Source organism: Nematostella vectensis, chromosome 7 (assembly GCF_932526225.1).
Source record: "Nematostella vectensis chromosome 7, jaNemVect1.1, whole genome shotgun sequence".
NCBI lineage: Eukaryota > Metazoa > Cnidaria > Anthozoa > Actiniaria > Edwardsiidae > Nematostella > Nematostella vectensis.
In genome coordinates this window covers 6526560-6548124 of record NC_064040.1, presented here as the reverse complement: position 1 = coordinate 6548124, position 21565 = coordinate 6526560, and the positions used below count along the sequence as shown (strand labels likewise).

The following is a 21565-nucleotide window of genomic DNA, read 5'->3' as shown; positions in this document are numbered from 1 at the left end:
ATCTGTGTTTGTACTGAATTCATTGAGTGTTCTGGATTGTTTATTTGTTTGTTTGTTTGTTTTATTGTAAACAAAGGTATGATGACAATCCCTCTAGGGTGTTTCAAATTTACGTGACACTCAAATACTACTGCAATATTTGGGATGATTATCCTGCGAGCTCCCTTCTAGGTATTCTAATCGACAAACTATTTGCATTCTTTAATCAAAAGCTTCAATTAGTAGTTATGTTAAGAATCTTTTTTTAAGACTGACTAAGCTGGAAATTGTTTGCAAGAATCTACAGAATTTTCAAATCTTAATACCATGCGACTCATAATAAAAATAAAAGATAATGTAAAATACTTTTTGGATTTGTCTGCGAGGGATAAGAAACAACAAATATCGAAGCACTCTTAAAGCAACACCGTACACGAACACCTTTATTAAATTGACTAAAATTCTATAAATGTAACGTTTACTTAAGTTGTATCGGAAGGATAATTGGGTACGTATACTTATTACCGACGACAAATATTAACGAAAAAATGGAAATTCAACCGTTCATTTTGATAAAAAGAAAAATATTCATGATCTCATGTTAGGCTGTTCTTCAGATTAAACATATATCATAACAATGACACTGGACGGTAGTCTTAGTAACTCTTAGTAGGTGAAAATCACACCATGTGCATTGGTAAAGGTAGGTGTAAGCAGGGATTTCCCTGGTTTAGTAATCATATACCATATAATCACAATATTCCAGATATTTATAGTGAGTTTCTTTGTGAATATGCATGTGATTTTGATATTAAGAGCACGTATGATCGGATAGTCAAACAGAGACCTGATGATAGACCTGTGATCCATCAAGACTGAGTGCACAGAATGAATCCCGTTTTATGGGGTTTCAGTATATAAAAAATGTGATTTTAAGAGCATGAAAGCCAGATACTAAAACGACCTGACGCATAGATCTGTGATCTATAAATGCTTAGGGTTTAAAATGTACCTAAGTAATAGGCAAGTTTGTCACGTCGTCTAATTTTTAGATGAGGCTGGGTTGTTCTATTCTTTTATGTTCTTACGAACTATTTTTAACGTCTAACCTGAAATATGATAAAATGTGTACAATACCAATGCCGTTTTAAAAAGGGAATTCTCATGACAAACAAATAATATTCGAGGTCGCTATAGTTATAACACAATTTGATGTTAGCGGAATACGACCATGCAACGGTTAACAACATAGGAAATAATAAAAATAAATACTTCCCTGTATTGAGCTCCAAAGTTTTTGTATTCTCTATTTTCCTATTTTATGAAAAAAATACAATATATAATTTGGTTCTCAAACAAAAAGGGGAAAAGTATTGAATAGTTTATTTTCAGTGGAGCTCAATGGGCCACAGCGTAGAGACGGTCCCTTTAAGGCCCATGATGCATAGCCTGCGTAGCGGCGGTAAAGAGAAGGGGGGAGGGGTCCGTGGGCCAAGGAAAGGAAGCTTCCTTTCCCATTCTCTCCCCAACACGCCGGTCGCTCGCTCCAATGTTTTTCTCGCTCCAATTTTTTCTACCGCCCACGGACCTCTTTACCCTCAGCTCATAATAAATTTTAAAAAGTATGTACTTTGTTAGCACTCTAGAATGTTACCATCCACTCAAATGTAAAATGTAAGAACGTGGGTAGAAGTGTCGCATTAACATCTAGATTTTTCTTCTGCATTCTCAAGCTAACAAAATATTGTTTTTTAAGATTTGTTTTACTAAAAAAGTGAAATCAGGGATTGTTTCAAGCATTATAGAAAACATTGAGAAACCCTACCAAGACTCACTCCAAAAGCTATCAATTAGTTAAGTGAAGGCGTCCCATTAAAACAATTTTAATTTCCACACTTCGTTTCACTCGAAAAAGACACTTCTAGAGTGTCGATCATTGGTTCTTGCATGGCACACTTATCATATTTTAGATAAACTAAATATAAACCTCGACGGTTCAGAAATTGACTGCCTGAATCTTATAGTTATGTGCTGAAAAAAAAAACACAACCGAAACATGGATTTTTCATAGTACTTATTAGTAATTCTAAGAGATTCGAGAATATCAACAGGGGTTCACCAAAAGTGTTGAGAGAAAATTCATTTAGTGATTCTTCTCCCTAATTCAAAGTTGTTCCCTCCGTAAGAAATTTCAGGAGCAGCTACTGGCTGGAATAAAGTCGGTGATAACATAATAAAAGCTAAACAGGATGTAAGAAATTAAACAATTGGTGAACTCCATTAAGGTGTTCGTGTAAAAAGATATTTCCCTTAGTGAAAAAAACGCTAAAAAGGACTATCCAAATTATCCTTGAAATATCGTCGCCTATTAGTATGGGACAGTCAGAAGAGAAGAATCTTAAAACCAGGCAAAGATTAAATTGTTTTCCCTAAACTAAAACTGCATGCCCTCTGTTTTCTATTTAAAGCATGTGTAACGTGGTGGCTCGGTAAATGGGAGTCGCATAAGACTCTAGACGAGAGGATATATAATTGCCAATAAATTAAAACTGAGTTGACATGTGAAGTTTGCCAATATCCATTTTGTGCGTGCATGATCACATTTTCGCAGAAAATGATAATCTATATACCACTCTTTATAAAAATAATATTTTCAAAATAAATTATTATCCCGAGGCTAAGTGATAATCGCGAGCCAATAGGTATGTCAATATATAGTCATAAGAAATGTACTAGATCCTTTGCCCTAAGGCTTCCCCTTTCGCTCGGAAGGGCGAAAAATTGTCATTTAGCATGCAAAATCCCCACTATCTGACCACACGTATGTCGCTCCAAGGTATAAAAAATTAGCTAAAGACTATTAAGCTAATCGTATTTTCTGCTGCAGCCTTACCAAAGAATACACACATTTTGAAAACAAGATTATGCTTGTACGACTACACCCTCTAGAAGCGCTAAAATATCGATTATGGGAGGGAAAAATATATAGAGATGCTATCAACGGATTTATGTAGGTGCCCAGACACTTCTATTTTCAGCACCATGACGTTTTATGGCTCTATACGGCTCTCACGCACGGGCGAATGGTAGCTGTCTTCACTTTAAATATAGCCTATCTGGGCACACTTAGATGATGAGGCACTTGAATGAGTTTGCTCTCCTTGACAATTTATTACAATCTCATGTTTAGGAGATGTTCATTGTTCAGACTTGACAGGAGTTAGTGTACCCGGGGAAACCTTCCGTGATAAATACAAAAGAATGGGATTATTCGTGCTGGTCTCACTGCTGGTGCCTTTGCATCTGTTTTTATTAACGCTGTTTGCAGTCGATCTTAAGTGCCTTTCCAACCATTTCACACTTTGTTCTTCCAATATTGTAAAAATATTTTGACTGATTTTGAATTAGGTTAAGGATGTTGTCAATGGAAAGAGTTTAACCCGACGTAAAATACAAGAAAGTCTGTTTTTATTTTATATATTTTTTGCCGCGATTTAGCTTCCAGTGTTTTGAATAAAGAGTCAATCATTGTATTAGCAGAGTTGATAACAGATATATGGAACTCCTATACCAATTACTAATCAATCTTTCTTTAGTGATTTCCATTAGCATTTGTCTTCATTTTTATTTGTTCTACATTTTAGCATTTGGGCAAAATCTCTAACTTTACACATGATAATTCTATAAACCGAAAATGTACCTTAATCGAATTTCGTAGCCAGATTTTATTCTGCTATTGCAATATTTATTAACCTTTTGAGTTCATCAATTATAAATATGTAATTATTATTGCGACTTTTTCTTAGTCTCAAAATCACAAGCAATGGAAAAGTTCTACGCTTTAACGAGTCTTACGTTTCGCTCTTACTCGAATAAAACGAGGCTTTTCAAATTTGTGTAAAGGAACTATAAGAAATAAATATCGCTTGCATGGAAGCTTCTAGATTGCGGTCGTCCATCATATTAGAGGAGGGGCTGTGGTTTTTCATAGAGCAATAGATTTGCCTTATCAAAAAATCCCTAGGTCTTTACTCTTTATGGAAAAGGCCTTGTGCATTTGTGTGTTAATACAGTATGAGACAAATGGGCGCGAAAAAAGAGAAACAGCAAGTAATGACGTCACACCCTTGGCAAATTGGGATTCAATCAACCACAGAGCTAAGAACCTAAGCCAAGTTTGGACAGATAAGTATCTCCCTGTTTATATAATTGGGCAAGTTAATGGTAAAATAACATCTACAGTGGTTAGGTGCGTTGGCTGATCACTCATTAAAATATCAAACATTCACTTGTTTAAAAAAAAAAAACTTTCGTTAGAGTTTACTTGCAGCTTTCGATCTTTATATTCTGTATTTTTATTTTATTCAATGTTCTTTTTTAATCCCTAAAGGCGAAACGTTTGGTTTTAAAAACGCATCTTTTAGAGGGTAACATTACAATAAATTCACACAAAATGATCAACTTTGATCATTCACTCCAAATGAATGGGCCAGGGTCTGTTCTACTATATCATAGATACATTCCATTCGGATTATTAATACCATTACGAGTAACTTGTTATAGAGAGAGCAGGGGTTAGAAAACCTACGCTAAATTATGTCAAACTGTTGTTTTCGAAGAATGAAAGATTTATGAGTTGTCCATCTTATTTGTAAATGGTTGCGGAATGACCAGGAGCTAAGATTGGCTGGCGACAATATTCCGCTCGGCCCAAACAAAACAATCAACCAGGGCAAAATTGAGGTGCTTTTAAAAGCCATAAAGTACAACAATGGCGTAAGCATAATAATATTATTCATACATTACCAAGTCATAAAATATGTATGTGTTTTACTCTTGCTTACATTGGGAGGATAGTGCTTCGAAGCATTTTGATGATAACACCTTACATGGAGACACCTTGAAAAGCAACGCATAAAGGTGAGTAGCCTTTGGGGGAGTTTTCACACATTTCGCATGATCAGAGAATTAATGTTGTTTTCGTTGGCTTTCTAGAAGAGAAAATATAACTTATATTGTCTGTTCAGAAAAAAATGTATACGTTGTTGTTTTGCCTTTCACGTGCTCAACGACTGTTACATAGAAGCAGTGTGGCAGGCATTATGATCGCTCCATCATAATTTTCTTTTAGTAACGATATCAACAACGTTTCTAGAGGTTCAAAAGTCGTACTTCAACCTAGAACTGATAAAAAAAGAGAGAGATGACTACCAGGATAGTAATACTACATCTTAGATCCACTAAGGAATGTAATATTAATGAAAGAAGTCCTCGACCTTTAGTCGGCCTTTTAATTATTTGATCTCTTTTTTTTAACCTTAAGAAACAAAGTGTTTCTCCACAAAAGCACAACCCAGTTCGAAACCAGAGGCAGTTGTTGATTAATGAAATACACAACTGATCGTATGTTCTCGAACACATAATCGTGGGTATTCTTGAATACACAGGGAGATCCTTCTTTAAACACGTAAAACAGCACCCAATTATAGCTAAACAGAACGCTCTCAAGAGAGTAATCAATACAGCAAACCAATGTGTGTTTTGAACAGCAATGTAATATACGACTAAACTTGCTTGACATAAATGCCTGTAACCGAGTTGTCCATGTTTGTGCATCGACAAGAAAGATGTAGTTGCTGAGAAAAGAACAGCAGGAATCGACACCGGCGTCATATTAGCACGCAACGCAAAGGAAGGAAACGAATGAACCAAGGAAACAGCAAAGGAAGCTTATGGAATCCCTCTTCAAAACAACTTTGATTTTTTATTATAAATATGAGACATGGTATGGGTGTTCTATGTTACTCCTGATACGTACGCAAGGCCGAAAAGTTAATCTATGGGGAACCGTTAGGCACAATGACAAATTAGTGGAAAACCACTGGTACATGCTATCAGAATAACTAAGAAGAGTGGGTGTCACATCGGCGATGTAGTTATTTTGGTACGCTGTAGATCATTAAACTCTGAAAACCCCCCAAAAATAAATGTTTAGGTTTCTTCGTTCAATATCCTTTCTTTTTGTTTAAAGACGGTTAGCAAAAAAGAACGGTACCAATAAAGGCACACTGTCGTGTTATCTTTGTCAAATACTATTTTTTATTCCGTATGATGCCTGGGAATGACACCTGTAATGATGTTCAAATAATGCTAAAACGGCTTACCAACTGGAAAACAGCTTACGAATTACAAAATAAAAACAATTCTGTTCCGAACACAACAATTTTGTTAAAAGATAATAACGCTACACTTGATTCGGCAGACTTAAAAAACGAGATGACGCAGAGGGAAATATAAAAGCCTAGAATTAGTATCTCTTATTCAAACTCAAACTTAATGAACTGTTTGTTTCACAGCGGCCAGATGATTCCCTTTTTAATCTAATGTAATTGACCTGCGTAATCCCGCGCGGTTTGAGCACATAAGCAATAGAAAACCTATTTGTCTTTTTTTAATTTCGATATCTTGATAATGTCACACAATTAAAACAAATGAAATATGCATTGCATGGAATTAAGATTTTTTCCTACATTTATTTTCTTTTCAAAATTTATTTTTGCTAAAATGAAGATCACTTTTATACAATTCGTAACCTGTTTAGGCAACAACGCTGAAGTGTAAAACAGCAGTCGACAATAGTATCTTCAAGTAAATCAACATGGCATCAGATGTAATCTGATAACGTGTAAGAAGTACATCCTCAAGAAAAAAGTAGCAGTAATTTAGATAGAAGCATCTTGTCCCGGCTCTCCCAGCAAGTGAATAATATGAACAAATAACTTCGATATCTTGAGAAATTTTATTTACTTAACACTATTTTTGTGCAATTTTCGCTCCGTATTATACTGAAGACAAAGAAACGTATTAAATTATAGAACAAGAACAAGAGGGGGATATCTCCTACATATAAGGGCATATCGCTAATGAACACAGGTCGAATATTTTCATAAGCATCTTGTTAATCGACTCCGGTTTTTACACGGCTTCTTATACCTCAATATAAAACAAAATCAGTGAGATGTCGCGAAAGCAATCATTTTGGCTATCGCTGCTCTAATTGCTCCGGATCTTAGACCGCAAGAGAGCGGTTTGCCTGCTTAACGTAATCAAATAACAGCAAGCCAATCATAGCGGAGAAACTCACAAGAGTAAAAGTACCGTTGGTAAAACAGATGACGTCGGTTGCTTAACGAGTCACAACAATTATATGACAACAAGAACTGTTTAAGGGATCAGTTCAGACCAAGGGATTGATCCCGATAGATACAACAGAAACGTTGGATAACTTTCACTTTAGTACCATTAAACTAACGCAGCTGGATATTTTTTTTTATCGAAACACACTTTCAAAGATCACAAAGGGGAGGGGGTGGAGGTGGGGGGGAGAGGGAAGCTCAGTCACAGGGAACATACCTACGATTGGCTTCTTCAATAAGAAAAAGGGTGTAGTTTTTGTAGAGGAATCAGACTTAAAGTTTTTGAAAGACTTCAAGAAAAAAGAGGACAACAAGCAAACCACTAAGCTGTAGGAAAAAGCAAAAGACGCAGACAGGAAATTTATTTTCTAGCCAAAAAAAAAAAGACAATAGTAGACAGTAGTGTAATTCATAAACATATTTTTCATCTAGACATAACGCTGCCCTAATGGTTCTTTCATAAATTTTTCCTCTCTTGTAAAGAATCTGTTTTTAAAACTGCTACAACTTTACGGGGATAACAGCATTTAGCACTTACATTCAGCATAATTCAACAGCTGCAACTTCTCTATCAAAAAGACCATTTCGGGGTTTTGTTGAACAAATACAAGGGATACAAGAACGACAAACATTTACATCACCAGAAAGAATCGCATTTAAATTGTTGTGTCTTCGTTGTCGTATGTAAAAATAAGATGATTGAAAACGGGACAGAACAGATTACCGGTCTAAGCGCCCATAAAAAGCGCCCCATTAAACTACAAGTAAATGAACATGGCGTCCCCTCACCTCCCAGAACCCTTAATGTCTTTTTATCATTTCTCTTCCCCTTATAGCATTTTGAGGCCAGCTACGGTCGTGTGGCCACACAAAACACGAGAAGATAAAAAATCGGTTCATCATGGTGTCCTTTTGAAAGCCACAGGAAAGGCTTGCTACGGATAAATCTGAGAGAAAAAAGCGCATATTGGTGATTTTGAAATTGAAGCGTATTGTTCCTAAACGTTTCTTTCAGCGTTTATTGGAGTAAATAACTGCTACACGACATTAGAAAATAATCCTCATCATCCTCTGCAAAGTTCTTAGAATTTTTAATATTTTTTTAAAAATATGGTGTTGTCTTTGTGATTTCACACAAATAACATGAAATAAAAATGACATAAAAATGCTTTGAATGCGTTCAATGAAATAGCGCAAAAGAAATCATAACATAAAAAATGAATATCGTCGAGTATTATATAGTATTCTATACCACAATTTTGAACTTCGCTCCCTTTGACAAACCGCATTTTAAAGCGAAAATAACATAAAATACAAAATTTCTATTGGCATTTGAGCGTCCACATATGTTAATTTGATAAAATGATAAAATAAATAATTTTAAAAAGTTATTATATTGTAATATAGCATAATGAAGCGAGTTTCGGAAGGTGTCTTTTCTAGAGGAAATTGTTTTCACACATCTGTGTTGTAAAGCAAAAAAATGCATGAAAAGGTACTGTCACTATATTATTTTATTATTTTGAATAGCTTCGCCGGTTACGCACAAATACGCAATAAATACATCAATAGAGATAGGATAAAGACAGAATCGGGACAAGACAAACGGCAGGGACAACACAACAGCCTTAAGATAGCCAATTACTGTGGGCCCGACATAGATTACAAAAATATAAGTATAAATAATTAAAAATTAAAAACAGCATGAAAGAGTACGAGCAAGGCTACGAGGCTACATTTATTCAAACCTTTGAGGAAAAGTGACTCTTCAAAAACAGGAATTTACGAATTGGTTCATCACAACCAAAAATACGGGGGAAAGATAACACGAAAGTCTTGAAGGTCCGTCCTGACGAGCTACCTAAGGGAAAATGGTCCGCTAAATGGGTAAACAAAACCCCTTGTTTAAAATCCTGGCAACGGGCCTCATGTCAATCACTTTGTCATTGAAGAAGTCGCATTGAATTTTCACAAAAATATCACAAACGTTCATAGTCGTAACAAAAACAAAAACACACTTTGTTCATATATTTTTCGAAAACCTTTAGTGGGTACGTATGTCGTTCAAACATCAGAAACATTTGAAATTTACTCCTTTTCATTGAAATTCCTGAAAAACGAAAAGTTACAACTCTAGAAGTGCTGATTCAATCAATGCTATCGCAAACATTACAAGTCCACTTGATGTTATAACATCAAATGCAATGGAATACATGGTAGAAAAACATTTCACTATCCTACGCTAGAGATACGAAGATTTTAAAGACTTTAGTATGTGCTTTATTTTGTTTATTAAGTATCCAAGTTACCTGACTTAACAACTCTTACACTAAGGATTTTTGCTATACTTGATTCTTCATTAGGATTTCGGAGGGGACGGTAGCCTGAAATTTCAATGTTCTGACGCCCTAGGTCCAATATATATGTAATATATATATATGTAATATATATATATTACATATATATATATATTACATATTATATATATGTATATATATATAAATATGTAATATATATATATATATATATATATATATATATATATATATATATATATATATATATATATATATATATACATTTTAATTAACAAAACTATATTCCTTCATCATTTCATAACTAAAAGGGGAATTATTCCCCCTCCCGATTCCTTTTCGGTTTCTCCTGGTATATTGTATTTTTACGAGGACGTTTTAAAACCTCCTTAATTGTTTCTAGCCGACAGCTAAAATTAATAATTATATAAAGATTTATGTTTTTCACTCAAGTATGCAGGAGTAAAGGATATAGCCATTGAATTGATGTTTCCCCTTCATCCTAGAATCCTAAGCACTATCAAAATTAAAGGCATTCAATGTACCGTGATCTAGATATAATAGAAAAATAAGATATAAGCACACACACCCTCTCGAGAGGCATAAGTAATCTGTAAACACTATTATCATCATAAACTTGATAATGGAACCAAGAAACAAGTCTCTATATATATTTCCCACAGGTGTATTTACAGCAAGTCATAAGGTGTCGCAATTTCTTATTTTATTACCAAGTATAGAAAAGATTCCCATTCATATCATGCAATATATGCTTATATCGAAGAAATTAAGAAAAAAATATTTTTTTTTGGATTTTGGATTTTATAAACTACCAGACAATAGGAAATATTTTCAGTAAAGACTTCTTACATAACCATATTATATGTTGTTCAATATGCTTTCATATAACAGCTTATTATAATGATGGACTTATAATGATTTATTATATTTTGACAAGTAACCTCTTTTGGTGTAAAATAAAATATAATAAATATGTCAATCAAATACAAAACGATTAGCTAAACATGCAATACCACGCCACAGGAAACCTTAAATGATGGCCATGATTTCTTTCCAAGTTATATCATCTAATAGCAAAGCTCCTCCTTCCTCATAGATAGGTCTAGATCAAAAAGGTCTCGTGGGCTTTAGCTCTTTTTCTGTATAAGATACAAGACAAGAGGTACGAGGGACTTCTCAGTCAAGGAAGTTGCAAGAGGTGGTAGGTGAGCAAGCAAGAGGTTGTTGACACACTGTGATAAACGTTTACCTTTATTGAGAAAAGAAAGGTCGCATATTATTGTTTTTAGAATATTCTCGCGTCTTTTATTAAAACCCATATAACATTATAGTGCGGTTTCTCATTTCTTTTTTGTCATTTTTTTTAATATACATATACACATGAAGACATTGGAAAGACAAAGCAATCAACGCGTTTTCAAAAATACTTTCTTGGATTGTAGAGACAAATTAAAAAATTCAAGATGTTATAAGTTCCTAGTACTCTAAAATACCTTGATATCTCAAATGCTGGTGCTGATGATTAAACAGATAAAATATCATTGCAACCTATGACTAGCAGGAAGGAGAAAGTGAATCAGTAATTAATTTGGGCTGCCTTAAAACAAAACAAAAACCAAAGCAGAAAAAAAATTGACTGTTTTCGTCTCACCGTTGATTTATTAATTATCACTGTGACAAAACATAACCAAAGCTAAGTCGGGGGCAGAGAAAACAATTATTTTTCAGAATTGCTTATTGTAATTCAACATATTTCTATTAAATTGATTCATAGTTTTTATGTTACCATTCTGATCTAAGGCAAAGACCGTTCTCAGGATACTTGAACATTGATAGAACAATTTATTTTTAATATATATTGAAATACGTCAATGTCAGAATTGACAATGTTAACAATTGACAACTTCAAACCAATTTGAGAACCAAAAGCGATCATTTCTCGTCTTACACTTCTTACTGCCCCTTTAATAACATTCAATGAAAAACAAACGATTACCCGAGCTGCCTTGTTTCTCACCTTGGCCATTTTCTTGTTGTTTACTGTCGGCATATTTCAAGCTGTGAAAAATACACATTAACTTCTAGACCTCATTAAGCATTCATGGAAACTCCAAGAGAATAATAAAATAATCGGCTCAAAAAGAATATATCGTCTATTAAGACACATCATATGACATGGAACTAAACTTCACTTACAAGGCTAACCCAAGGAGGACGCTTGTGATTGATTGTGCGTGGAAATGATTAGATTATCAACTCGTTTTCTTCCAGTTCAGATGTCATCACAAGTCTAAAAGACAAGGCTGGGATCCCAGGTAAAAATGAAGAAATATTAAAAACAACAGGTATGCAGAATCAACTTTTTTTTAGAAACCCTACATCAAATGTGAAATATACCCAAGCAAAGTGCTTGTCTTTCTCTTTTGCTCCTCTTTCTCAGTGAAGCGATTGTTTTTTTCCTTTGAATCAATAGCCTCAGTCTTTGGAGTACTTGTTCTCTACTAATATATCCTACAGAGAAAATGACAGCAGGACATGCTATTTTATCTTCCTTTCATTCTTCAAAATAGTTCCTAGTGTTCAAAGTTTAGACAGATGCATGCCTGCACCCGGTCGGGGGACCCAACCGGAGACAAATTATGAAATGAAAGTTTCAAAATCGATGAAAAATCGTACTAAAAATTAAAACTAGTATCGTTGTGTTTATATAATTTTGAAGTAAAGCCCTATATGGATATATATCAATTACGTTCTTCTCGGATAAAGATGGTATACGCACAATAATGATATTAACCAGCATAAAACAAAACTCAAATAACGTATGGACGAGTGTTGATAAGACAGGTGTTAAATCACCCCAATCTATGATAAATGGAAACGCACATCACATGGAGATATAAATGGAATGGTTGTTATGTAGTAGGATTTTCCAATTCATAGCTTGATAATAAGAAAAGGGCAAAAAAGGTTTGAATTTCATTGATGTTTGGGGATTTTCTAGAACTATTTCAGTCCCTTGGCGTAAAAGAAAATGTTTTTGTTTATTGAACATTCGGAAAATTGGTAGAGTCGAAAGCGTTAATTATAAAACCAAACATGAGGGGGCAACGTGAAATAAAGAAAATGGAAAAAATAAATATATGAATAAGTTTCTGGGAGAAACGGTGACAATTTAAAACGTTAGGAGTTGCTTTAATGTTTTCATCGAAAACATTAGCCTCTCGTCCTGGATTGAAGCTACTCTCCAATTCGAGATAAAGTTTACGTATTTATGTATGTATACACATAAATGTTTACTAATAAAATGACAAATGATTTGTCGCAAATGTCAAAATTCCTTGAAATACCGGTCTACTTGTATGAAACATTTAAAATACCAATATGACATCTAAAAAGAATAGGCCACTTTAGGAAAAAAAAAAGCACAAAAAACGGATAAAATTCTACAATACTATACAGACTATCCCACTCTTTAGATGTTTACAGAATGTCAAGATTGTCGTTTTGATTCTTGGTTTATTTGTTTGTTTGTTTACCTGCTGCTTATGAAATTTCTACTTCGCGACATCTATTGCCCACATGTCTAAAGTCAATTATTTATAACTAGATTGCAAATGCAACAAGGCAAGCAATTCCCAAATGTGCAGCTCCAAAACATATCCATAACTCCTCCCATAAAAGACCTGAACCCCAATCACTGGTTCTAGAATCCTACAATAATATCATTCAGGTTATTAGCTTATAGGATGTCTTCGACACAAAATCACATTCAATGGTATAAGTACGCTATTCACAACAGTCGCTCCCTCCCGAATTGTCTGGACTAAGCCTTATTGGAATTAGTTATGTCACGTGAATTGTATAGAAATGTCAAGAAGATAATTACTATGCAAATAAAACACTAGCAAGTGTTAATTTTATCCCACTTTAAACTGCAATAGCATTTTTCACATTTTAAAGTTGGTGATTTGGCGTGTTTGTACTTCGTATTCGATTCAAATCAATTGACACGTTTTTGGGGATATTATGCCAAATACAAGTTTTCACTTGGAGCATATCCAGAAATGCAACTTCTGACGTATTCCTCAAAAATACATGTAACCAGACAAACACTCAAAATACATTCAACAACAACAAAAATTAGATGCAAGGGTTCGACAATGAACAAATAATGCAATTCATTTATCACTCAATTGTAAGTGATTTATCCAAATGGAAACATTTACTTATGGCAAATTTCCTTGATACTCCTGCTTATTTGATGTTCTTCTAGAGTTTAAAGATGCCCGTAATGCTAACAAGTGTGTGGTTTCTGGGATTGTTGGTACCTACTCTCCTCGCTGGTAAGCCAAACCTCGTACGATTCGAGAGAACTACATTACCAACCAGTACTCCGGACAAGGCCCGCTCAGTCGGCGGTACAGGGGCTTCTCGTAAGTAAGCTAATATTTTCTTGGAATTTGCTCAGGATATAGCAGGAAATAGACGCAGTACATGATGGATATGAAGTCAAAAAAGAAAAAAAGAAGCAGACACATAAATATAATATATTTTTATATCGATTCTTATAGCAACACAAAGGCAGCAAAATGCAGAGCAATTTTTATAGTTCTTTGAAAAACTTTGCGGATTGTTAGAGTTACAAGGTAGTAAGGGACAATAAAAAAATCATTTTTCTAAGAAACAGCAATTCAAAGCTGTAAAATATGGTTACTTTTTAAAAAGTTGCCCGGACATTACGGTCCTTTTTGAGTGAAATTTTATTCTTTAGCTTTATGCAAAGTACATAAGTATTCAAATAGTATCCATCATCAATATGCATAAATAACCGAAAGGGTACTTTCTTGAAATTCTTTCTCATTTTCTGTTATTTATTATTTTTTGTCACAATCTTGCCTCTTATCTTCTATTTTACTACAAATGCATCCTACTTCTGAGGGAATCTAGTACAGCTCTGTGTAACGCTAGTGAGGTGGCCGAACAGAAAGCTATTTGCCGCTATTCTTACCTTTATATCAGGCCATATCAAAATTTGGTATTCTAATACATGGTTTTAATTATAATCATAGAAAATGTTTCGTTTTAATTTTACTTTTTTGCCATTTGAGCTTGTCATACAAAACTACATACTAAATTGAGCGATTGAATTTGATAGAAACTCGTAATAAAACCAGTCTAGACATCATCAATGGGTAATAAACATAATTATTAATATTTTGTCATTTTGTCAACGATCTGACAAGGCATTAACAGAATAAAAGAAACAATAGTGTAAAAAAAAAAATAAACTCGCTTTTTATGCTTGCCCAATTTACTGGCGTTTTCAGTAGGGCTATATATATCATGTCAAAAAAGTAAATATAATGATTAAAACGTTCTGCTTTTTTATATTTACAGAAGAAACATACTGCCCTTATAAGGCTGAATTGCAATAGAAATTAGGACATTGGTCATTAACTTTAATACTGACTCCTAGTGGACCCTTAACTCCCGGATGCCACGAACCATTGCATGTTCGGAAAAAACTTCGGGATTTCATGAGAAATAATGCACACAAGATCGATTGGCAAAGGCAAGAAAAAGGACAAAACCCATAGTCATTTGGACTCAGGCAACACCAAAATCTCCGTATTTGAATCTATTTGTGAGTTTTCAGAATCTCTCAATCCTAACAGAGGGTAATCGCGAGTACTTTAATCTTTCATAATGATCTATATTTTAACGTTTGTTTACTTTTAGTTTTTCATTGGCAACAAACTACTTTTGGCTTTTCAAGACCTTTTGTCAAACTGTCCTAAGATCGTATTTCCTGGAAATTTTGGCGACAACAGAATAGAGCAGGAATAGAGAATATTCCTGGTTACTACATGGGTCAAAAAAGGATTCTTTAAGGTCTGACGGATTCTTATTTGCCGGCCACTCGCCGTAAAGCGCAGCATTGAGGCTGCAGGTTATAAGATGATGACCTATAATGGATAATATTATCTTCCAATCATATACTCCTGCACAATTTGATAAAAAAATATGATGGGACCCATGTGTACATTCCGGTTGTAGCCGTCATTAGATGCAGTCGAAGCAATGTGTTGCCGTTTGAAGATTGGCATTGGCAAATTGCGCTGACTCTTTATTTTTACCATTTACCAATATCAATACAAAATGCCACAAGCGCTTCCCAAAATCACCTGATAAAAACGAATTATTTCTCACACTTATTACTTTGCTTTGTAATCCAAAATGGCGACTGGCAAGAGACTCTCTTAATAATCCATAGACATTTTAAAATGATTTCTTATGTACACGACTAGGCTGCAAACGTACACGAAACAAATGCAAAACAAGAGAGTCTGGCCTATGTAGAACCTGCCGGCGCCATAAAATGCCCGCTGAACATGGGTGGTTGATGATGGGTGGTTGATTTGGTTCCCTTGATAGTGGGTAAATGGTGCAAGCGTTGCTCATTTAATTAAAAATAAAATTCCCTCTTCCATTATACCGGTATCAAGCAGTGTCTAACAATAAAACATTAAACAAATTTAATTAGTTTCTTATCAAAACGCCCATACGGATATAATATTAAAGAAGTTTTTTTTTTGGATATGAATAAAAACTAAAGACAGATCAAGACATCTGCAAAACATCCCCAAATCTCCAAATAAAAAAAGATGATTATGTCAAAGTGTTTTTCGTCTTTACTAATGCATAGGGGCGTACGAATTATATTATTTTAAAAATTTAAACAGCTAAAAGACCATATCTAGGCACAATAAATAAAGTAAAATGCCCTTATAACCGATAAGAGGACTGAAAATTTGCGGAAATCCTTTGAAGGCAAAAATCGATGTTTAAAGTTCTATACTTTTTTAACAAGCATTGGCTTTTCTAAACACAATACAGTACGTACAGCATTGAGCCATTAAAATATCTTCCCTATTTTTTACGGAACATACCTGTTAAAGTACAAGAAGAAGAAGTCTTGTATATATCTCTGCAGCGTGACAATGCCTATAAAGTAAAATCAGCCAAAATAAGCGGACTTAAAACATCCCCTAGCCCTACCCTAACCATTTAATGAAGAAAACTCTTTGCTTGATTGCGAAAATGACAAACTTTTGAATTACTGCCGGGGCTAACAAAAAATAAGGCATCAATTGATAGGTAACTAGCGTTTGATGTAAGAACTTCCGCGATCTTTTGATACGTAAGTGTTATGAGTCAGCCTCATAGGATGATTAGGATTTGATGCGATGCGGACGGAAATATTAGCGACTGAAGGGGGCGTAGGACAAAAAGAAAAATACCTGAACTGTTTTCCAGATGATTCGGGTTTCTTTGTTTTCGTCTTATGGGATAATTAAACAGTGTCTGGAATAGTCACAAAAAAGCTTCCATAATTAAGATTAACAAAATGTACCTCAAGGTTAGTTAAATGAAAAAAACAAGCGCCCACACATGCGGGAGTCACGGGGAAAATCTAAGAAATCGTGAGAAACAATTAAACGCTTGGCAATTTGGTGCGCTTTTATTTATTTTTTTTTTTTTACATACAGCATTAAAACTTGCCATATCACAAAAGTCGTCAAGGAACAGTTTATCACTTGTCATACAATACACGCTATCACACCAAAATTAATACTCCCATTATCAAAATCCACAGATTCATGTAAAGAGCCCCTTGGAATGCAAAGTGGAAACATCACGTGGAAACAGATCAAGTTTGGCTCCGTTTTCCATGACTCATACGGATATCCATATGGGCAACCCAGGCTTAATCGGACAGAGTTCCCACCAGGTTATCGATCTGCCGCCGGTAAATGTAACTCGTCGGGTTACGTTGCTGTAGAGTTTAAGACGAAGACGTTGGTGACAGGGATCGCGACACAAGGTTATGGTGGCGACGAAGTCGAAGAGTGGGTCACAAGCTTTAACCTGTATTACTACAAGCTCAATGAGAGGGAGATCAAGGCGTACCCTCACGAGGTAACATGGAGCCCTTACGTTGCTCAGACAAAGGGCTGTGTGACATGACGGGAAAACATGACATGACGCTTCAAATAAGCTCATTTCACATCTAATAAGGCAGAAAATTCCCCTAAGTACTTATTGAGTAATATCAAACAAAATATCCAATGCGACTTTTTTTAAATTGATCCGACTTTTTGTAAAGTGTCATTAAAATTTGAGCTTTTCGTCCCTGAGCCCATACATAGCGCAAGGATGATCGAGGAAAAAATATCTGAAAAAGCCAAAATCAGGGTATATGCATTTCGGCCTCATGTTATTTGTGTTTTGAAAATCAGTCCAGATTACAAGGAACCGGTGGCCATTGTAAGAAATTGTGCCTTCTTTCTCTATCTCGAATTGCGCATTTTCAAGGTTTTTCTGTCATGTCGGGCTGTGTTAGTAATTCCCTTGTTTCGACTACGCCTTCACAGACCACCTAGTTTTCATAGGGCTTGTATGTATTTTTTTTTCTAATTGATGCCTATTTGAAAATGAAGGTGTTGGAACGTATGCAGTAGTTGATAACTAGTCTGCTGATCAACGCGGCTACTTCAGCTTTAGAGACAACAAGCACTAGCGTAGCCTCAAGGCAAGCGTAACAGGATCAATTTGAGCTGTGACTCTTATCAAAGCTATAGCCAAGTCCATACCACAACAAGGACAGTGCGCCTCGCCAAGTCTATAATGCAATATAGGCAAAGTCTGCTTGCGTTTGTTCTTGCTAATGCATCGTATTGGAAATAACTGATAAAATGATTTTATTGGCATTTGTGTAATAATAGCTATTTTTAGTTCTTAGGGAATACAGACAGAAACACCATCGTATATAACGAGATACCGCAGCCGCGAGAGGAGCTCAAAACTATTGTGATATGGCCGAAAGATTGCCATAACAACGCGGGGCTACGCTTTGAGTTGTACGGATGCGTCCTTAGTAAGTACATCTACTGTGAATGTATCAAAGAGTGATTTGTTAGTAAAAAATGATTTTGGGTAAAAACGGAGAAGGTTTGAGTGAGTGAGTGAGTGAGTGAGTATATAAGTAGTAGATTACGGCCATTTTGGGTAAAGGAAAAAGTGATGCATTGTGGACAAATGAGGGAATTATGGGTAAGAGAAAATAAGATGGAATATGGGTGAGAGACATGATGGATTGTTTGGTAAGATAAGGAGTTGAAAGGTATAAGCACGTCCCATTGGAATGTGAATAAAACGACGTAGACTGTGGCTAAAAAAAGAAGAGAAAAAAGGTAACCGAGCCTCTGACGCGCTAACGATGTTGAAAATAACAAAATAAGAGGGGATTGTGGGTAAGCCACTGTTGAGAGGATCGGGCTTCAGAACTGAGTATAAAAAAAGAATTGTGGGCATGATGGAAAAGATGAATGGGATAGAAAAAAGAATAAGTGTATTCGGATTGATAATGGGCGGGTAACAGGGTAATGTAATTGTTATTTGAAGTAAATGTAATTTAAAGAGAAGTCTATGTTCTCTGTGGCTTAACCATGAGGTTGTAGAGAGGTCTAACCATCGTGTTCCTTTATAGAAAAGTCGTATGTTATCTGGGTTAGACTTGAGGATGAGCCCTTTCACGGCGACCTTTTCAACAGTTTAACCACAAAGTATACCCGTCTAGCTGAGGACGTGAAAGCCAAGGTATCAATTAACCAAAACATCGTCTAGCGATTTCCAATCTTTGTTGTATACCTTTAAGCCCCTCCGATGATGTCCTAATGTATGCAGCAATACATACAAGAGTGTCAGTGGAGAGTAAGGGAGAGCTCCGTCCCAGTCCCTTTCCTTCCAGTGTCCCAATAGCCCAGGTTCAATATGTCAAGAGAGAGCTTAGGCAAGCGCAGACGAGCGAAAGCTCAGAGCGAGACGAGTCTCGTGTTTCAACCATTAGTATCCATGGAGGGATATTGCGTTTTTACATAGGCTCACCAGCTCAGTTTGTCTAAAATAAGGAACATTTGACGCTATGGTTTTGTTGTTTACACGAGAGGCTCATATCCACGCACTAGCTTCAGCCCTTTCAGGGCATATCGGGCCTTTGATATCATCTTATCAGTTTCCTAGCGTCAAGCTCTCTCTGTAGGAGCCTTCTCATATCTAGTCAGTATAAAGGATGATTATAATTCTGATTGATGTTCTTTTTTTCTTGCATGCTTTGCTGGGCCTGTAAAAAGCTATAATCTAATAATATTTTATACCTTCTATTAACGAATTTACCAATTTACCAGTAATTCACGTTTGCATGGCAACCAGGAATTATATTGACCTCGGACTTCTATATTTCAGTTTTGTCTTGTTGACCAGCTACAGTGATTACCAACAAAGTTAAAATATAAAACATTCTAATCAACATATATATCACAGGGCTTAAGCTTGCAGATATGTTAATTTTACTAGATGTATGCAGTCAAAAAAAGTACATTGAGTGGGTTTCGGAAATTCTCAGTTATAGGTTTTTGGGTATGCTGAAAAACAAAAGCATGTGCTTTCAAAGAATCTCTATCGCGGATTTTGGGATGCCTTTTTACAATTTGCCCATACTTGTGATAGTGAATGCGACCTCACAGACAACATTGCTTTGAGCTGCTCAAGTTATTACTTCTTGCTGGATATTCCAATTGTAATGCTGTCATTTGTAATGTCAATCCTAACTATGTTCATATTGCATGAATAAAGTCAATTGATAATTTTTCCTAATATATCTCTGGTAATCTAACCTTGTATTCCAGGTGGCCAGCCTTATTTCCAAGCTAACAGGATTCTTGTTTGTTCATGTCGTGCGCATGAGGTAATATATCTCCTTATATAGATACCCCAATGTACTAACTGACCAATCATTTTACAGTTTTCAGGTCACATGAGACATTTTTTGTTTTGCAATATCAAGAGGTTCAGGTCAGTAGAAATAAAGCCGTTCAAACCTACGTCACTCTGAGCATGCGCAGAAGCTGGATGCCTGCATGACGTCATTTCCTCCTCGAGTCTTCGAATATGTCTCAAGTCTTATGCTTCTTAAAAATGCCAAACTTCTTTTCACCACATTAACGTGCCGCTGCCTAAAAGCTTCAGAGCTTAATAAAGAACTTGTCAAACTTTCATCGTTTCTGATCTATTGGTGTCTAATGTGGGAACATCAATGAATATTTCAATCATTCGAAAAATATCAACATATAAATGGTAAAAGTATCTCCTCGGTTCAATATCCTAACGATAAGCTGTTTTGCCTCTGCAATTGCCGCCAGCTAAATTGACAGTACCTGGGTACCAGAGGCTTCGTCGCCGCAAAGCTCGGAGCCTCTGGTACCCTGGGTAAATTGACAGGCTTTTCCAGTGAAAAAATACTTTCAGTGAATGCAAAAAAAAAATGAAAATGGAAACTACACTGTATGGAACTGCGATCACAGAGGATAGTTAATCACCTTTTTCAACAATGATTTATCATTATAGTAGCTCTTGGGGTGTTTATAAGTTCTCGAAACAGAACAAAAGTGCTGTCCCCTATGGAACTCATTCTTTCCTTGCAAGCGATACACTAGCATGTCTTCGACTATAGCCACAGTTGCTACGATTGACGAAGTTTGTTACCTAGTTTCATATCTGAAGCTTTTTTGAACGGGCACATATCTTAGAATAAAAGTATAAACCATTTAACATCATGTATATCATCATATCATATATATATATATATATATATATATACATTAACACCATTATAATATATAATATAATGATTATTGTTTACCAAAAAAACGTAATACTTCAAATAAAGCTACTCTTTCTTCAAAAAATTCTTCCTGCTTAAATAGTTCTTCTAACATAAGCTATGCTATATATATAATTTGAAATGTAAAAATACCACCCAAACACGAGGACGAAAGCTCAAATAACGTTACCCACACTGTGTAGACCTCTGGGGCCGGTTCCTAGGAAGCAGGTTAGCGCCAGCCAAGAGATAAATACGGCTATCTTGACATTTTATTGGATAAAAAGGGCATTTATCCCTGGGTTAGCGTTAACCTGCTTTCTAGGAACCCG

At 35.4% G+C, this 21565-nt stretch overlaps 2 protein-coding genes across 10 annotated transcripts in view; one reads left to right on the top strand and one right to left on the bottom strand.

Moving 5' to 3' along the window:
- The window catches only part of LOC5520731, a 39771-nt gene that overhangs the window by 599 nt on the left and 17607 nt on the right, over positions 1 to 21565 (top strand). The window contains exons 1-7 of one of the 9 annotated variants that reach the window (XM_032365863.2): positions 3807 to 4899; positions 11788 to 11826; positions 13787 to 13944; positions 17169 to 17491; positions 18308 to 18449; positions 19062 to 19171; positions 20260 to 20318. In XM_032365863.2, coding sequence (XP_032221754.2) covers positions 13794 to 13944; positions 17169 to 17491; positions 18308 to 18449; positions 19062 to 19171; positions 20260 to 20318 — 785 coding nt within the window. In that variant the 5' untranslated portion in view covers positions 3807 to 4899; positions 11788 to 11826; positions 13787 to 13793. Of the gene's footprint in view, positions 1 to 3806; positions 4900 to 10529; positions 10717 to 11782; positions 11857 to 11928; positions 13707 to 13784; positions 13945 to 17168; positions 17492 to 18307; positions 18450 to 19061; positions 19172 to 20259; positions 20319 to 21565 lie in introns of those variants that run through there. The other 8 variants (XM_032365862.2, XM_032365860.2, XM_032365859.2 and 5 more) reach the window with 8 other exon arrangements.
- LOC5520842 overlaps positions 1 to 21565 on the bottom strand; it is an 89837-nt gene that overhangs the window by 65033 nt on the left and 3239 nt on the right. The window contains exon 2 of the mRNA XM_048730793.1: positions 16462 to 16516. The gene's annotated coding sequence lies outside the window, so the exon portion shown is untranslated. The remainder of the gene's footprint in view (positions 1 to 16461; positions 16517 to 21565) is intronic.